Source organism: Austrofundulus limnaeus, unplaced genomic scaffold (assembly GCF_001266775.1).
Source record: "Austrofundulus limnaeus strain Quisiro unplaced genomic scaffold, Austrofundulus_limnaeus-1.0 Scaffold238, whole genome shotgun sequence".
Lineage (NCBI taxonomy): Eukaryota > Metazoa > Chordata > Actinopteri > Cyprinodontiformes > Rivulidae > Austrofundulus > Austrofundulus limnaeus.
Window position 1 is genome coordinate 499,238 of NW_013952640.1, and position 3,471 is coordinate 502,708.

The 3,471-nt window shown below is 37.4% G+C and overlaps 1 protein-coding gene across 1 annotated transcript in view; it reads right to left on the reverse strand.

Annotated features, from left to right (window-relative positions):
* Nucleotides 1-1,455: 1,455 nt before the first annotated feature.
* aamp (angio-associated, migratory cell protein) overlaps nucleotides 1,456-3,471 on the reverse strand; it is a gene marked incomplete in the record, with an annotated part of 10,770 nt that continues 8,754 nt past the window's right edge. The window contains 3 exon segments of the mRNA XM_014020045.1: nucleotides 1,456-2,183; nucleotides 2,854-3,008; nucleotides 3,106-3,196. Coding sequence (XP_013875499.1) covers nucleotides 2,108-2,183; nucleotides 2,854-3,008; nucleotides 3,106-3,196 — 322 coding nt within the window.

A 3,471-nucleotide genomic window follows, 5' to 3' on the forward strand; every position in this document is an offset into this window, starting at 1 on the left:
TTGGCTGCTGACAGAGCTCATACAGCTTAAAGCAAGTTAAATTTAAGACCTCCTTAATGCCACTTCAAATTTAATTTAAGACCAACTTCACAATAAATATAAACGTAAAAAAATACCCAGTTAGCAACTATTTTAGCCAAATGTTTATCACAAAACCAGCTGCGAGAGGCATATGTTAAATTATTTCAGAAAATATACCTATTATTTTAATATTTGAGATGACTAGCAATCCTCCTACTTAAAATGTGTCTGCATTTTAAGACCTCTGAAAGATTAAGACATTTTAAGGCTAGAGGCCTTATTTTTTGGATTGATGAATTCAATGCATTGTAAGACTTAAATGGGCAATTTGTGTTTCTCAGGCATATATTTAAATACTATACCATAATAATAAAGTATCTGTCACCTTTAGCTGTTACTAAAATGCTGTTTTTATGTTTAAATAGAAAATAAACTTATTTTCTCATCACTTCCTCTTCTAAACGCCTTGAAATTGACCTCTGTCTCTTTAAGAACCTCCTTCCGCTTCTGTCCCGCCCATTTTGGTGCAGTGGGTGGGGGGGCTCTGATGCAGTTTACTTGGCATCTGAAAATACATTTCCTCAAAGGTATTTTGAACCTGAAAAGAGCTTCACTGAGTGAGAACTAATGTTGAGAGCTCAGCAGACAGTTAGGTTTCACTTTCACCAGACAGCCTGCAGGAGTCATGGGCGGGGTGTGTGGGGAGGGGGTGCGCTCTGCCATGAGGAAGTTCGGCTTAAAGACACGTCCCAGGGGCGCTTCTGGTACCAAAAGGTGTTTCTGGTCCCCACCTGTCGTTTTGCTCCTCAGCATGACTTCCTAAAAACTCTGCAGAATTTCTCAAACATGCATGAATGAGTCAGAGCAAGGCTTTGGGCATGTTTTTATGAGAGTATAACATTATAATATGATTTAAAACTCAAAAAAGTTGATTTTACATATTGCCCCTTTAAGGATCTGTGGGAACCCTGGTTGAGAACGACAAATGTGTTGCTGACATCAGCATCTCTTTTCGTCCTGATGCATCTCAGTAATCCAGGTAAAAAATCAAAAAGAAAAATAATTGTATAGGTCCTCTGGACGGGTTCTTCTCTAATGAAACGTTTCGTCTCTCCTCCAAGAGACTTCTTCAGTCTGAGAGTTTCAGGCAAAATTCAGGCTTTTAAGCCCTGCCTCCATGTGACTGATACTCACATCACATGGCTATCGTTGACACCTAATTAACACCTATTGTTAACAGGGGGTGGAGTGATGAAACTCTCAGACTGAAGAAGTCTCTTGAAGAGACGAAACGTTTCATTAGAGAACCCGTCCAGAAGACCTATACAATTTTTTTCTTTTAGCATCTCTTTTCATTTAGAAAAAGGACTGAGGTGATCTTTCTCATTTTTACCCAAAGAATCCTCTTTAAATCTCAATTGTGACAGAAGAGAATAACTTTATGACTTTAATATAAGAGTCAAAACTGATTCCATTTAGACATGTCATGAACAAATTAAACCTCAGGATTTAAATCAGTGTAAACGCATACACACAAGACACAAAACAGTCACCAAATTAAAAGAAAAATTAAACTACTGAGAAGAAAGTGTACAGTTTTATTTCTTTGTATTTACACTTGAGTTTACAGGAAACATTTTTGTGTCTGAGTTGGAAGACCTCACACATCCTGCGAGGAAAAGTTCAAACATTTTCCAAAAGATAAACTCCAAAATACTCAGTTTTATCTCTGAAAAGACATTAAACATTAAAAGTGGCTGTCAAATGGTGGACACTGTTGTGTGTCATTTGTTTAATTTCTCTTGGTTTAGTCTCGGATACTTTAAATTTTAGTCTTGTCTTTGTTTTAGTCTTGTGTGTAGTTTTGAATGAACCTCCGTTTCTGAAGGTGCGCTTGGAGTAGCTTCAACATCTACCAGTGAAGCACAGCTGAAACTACAAAAATAAACTCAGKAAGGATGTCAAAACAGCACGAGAATAATTTAAAATCCTGTGGGAGAAAAGGGAGAATCATTCTCCAGTGTGATCACCAGCCGTCCGTTTCTCCTGACATATTACCTCTGCTTTTTTTTAATTATTATTATTTTTATCGGTCGGGTCTTTGGAGGCAGAAGACTTTGGCCTGGTTGTCTCCGGAGGCTGTTACTGCGAGGGACGCTTCCCTGTGGAGAGACGAGGACAGCCAGAATATTTCAAGTTTTTTAATCCTACAAACATTTTTTAGTAAAGTACATTTGTCAACAACAATCTTAGAATGGAGACAGTAAATTAATTTATCAGAAATTTAAACACAAATAACTCTTAACAGTAATCCAAAAACTGGTTGATAAAAGTAACAATTTTTACTTTTAGCCAAAATTTTAATATTTTAGCTCAAGCTGTATTACTTTTATTAACCTTGTACTACTTTTAGCTAACATTTTACTATTCCTCAGCTTGGCTTTTGTTATTTTTAGCTAGCTGTTTTCTTGTTTTAGCTGTTAACTGGTGTTCTGCTTCTTTTAGCGTTGTCAACTTATTTTCAGCTTACTCAGTAAAGTCATTGAGCACTCAGCCTTCACACAGGAAATTTAGTTTGTCTTGTTATTTCCTTTATTAGATTAGATATAACTTTACTGATCCATTGGAAAGATTACTTTAGGGAAATTAACTAATTAAATTATGGCCTTTTCATTTAGAAATAACATTATTATTTAGTATTTGTTTTCCATCAGAAAACCAGTTTTTTATGTCCTGATATGTGAAACTTTAAAGATAAGGAAGTATTTTATTTCTACAAGGACAGTAAATGTCTTTGAGCTAAACCCACAGGGTGCCTTAAAGCCGTCGTACCTGTTGATGGTGAAGTCGAGGATCTCTGCGGTGTGGCCGCGGTACTCAGACAACAAGTTGCCGGAACGAGCATCCCATAGCCGTAGCACGCCGTCTAAACTGCAGGTGGACACCACAGAAGAAGACTCTTCCCACTGCAGGTGAACAATGCCAGCCTGACGCATCGAAATGAGAATTTTAAAAAATATTGGGCCTTTCACGCTCAACTCTTTGAACAACTGCTATTTTAAACCACTCTGCTGTTTGTTTTACCTCATGCTGACAGCTGTGCCTCAGCACTTGAGTTGAAAGATCATATATGGCCAGAGTCCCGTCCAAGTAAGCCACAGCCATCAGAGGAAAGCTGGAAGAAACACGACAGATGGAACAGTTAGGGTGCTGAAGCTAGAAAATAAATTCTTCTGGTGTTTTTAATTTTCACTAGGGCTACAACGATTCATTGATTAATCGACGACTAATCGATTATTAAAATAATCGATGACTAATTTAATAATCGATTAATCGTTTTCTTTTTTTTTTGTTCTTTACTTTGTTTTTCTCTCCAAACTGCTTTGACACCTGCCACGTCTGCCTTTCTGTCCTTGACACACATGCACAGTAGTGGTAACTGGGGTAGGC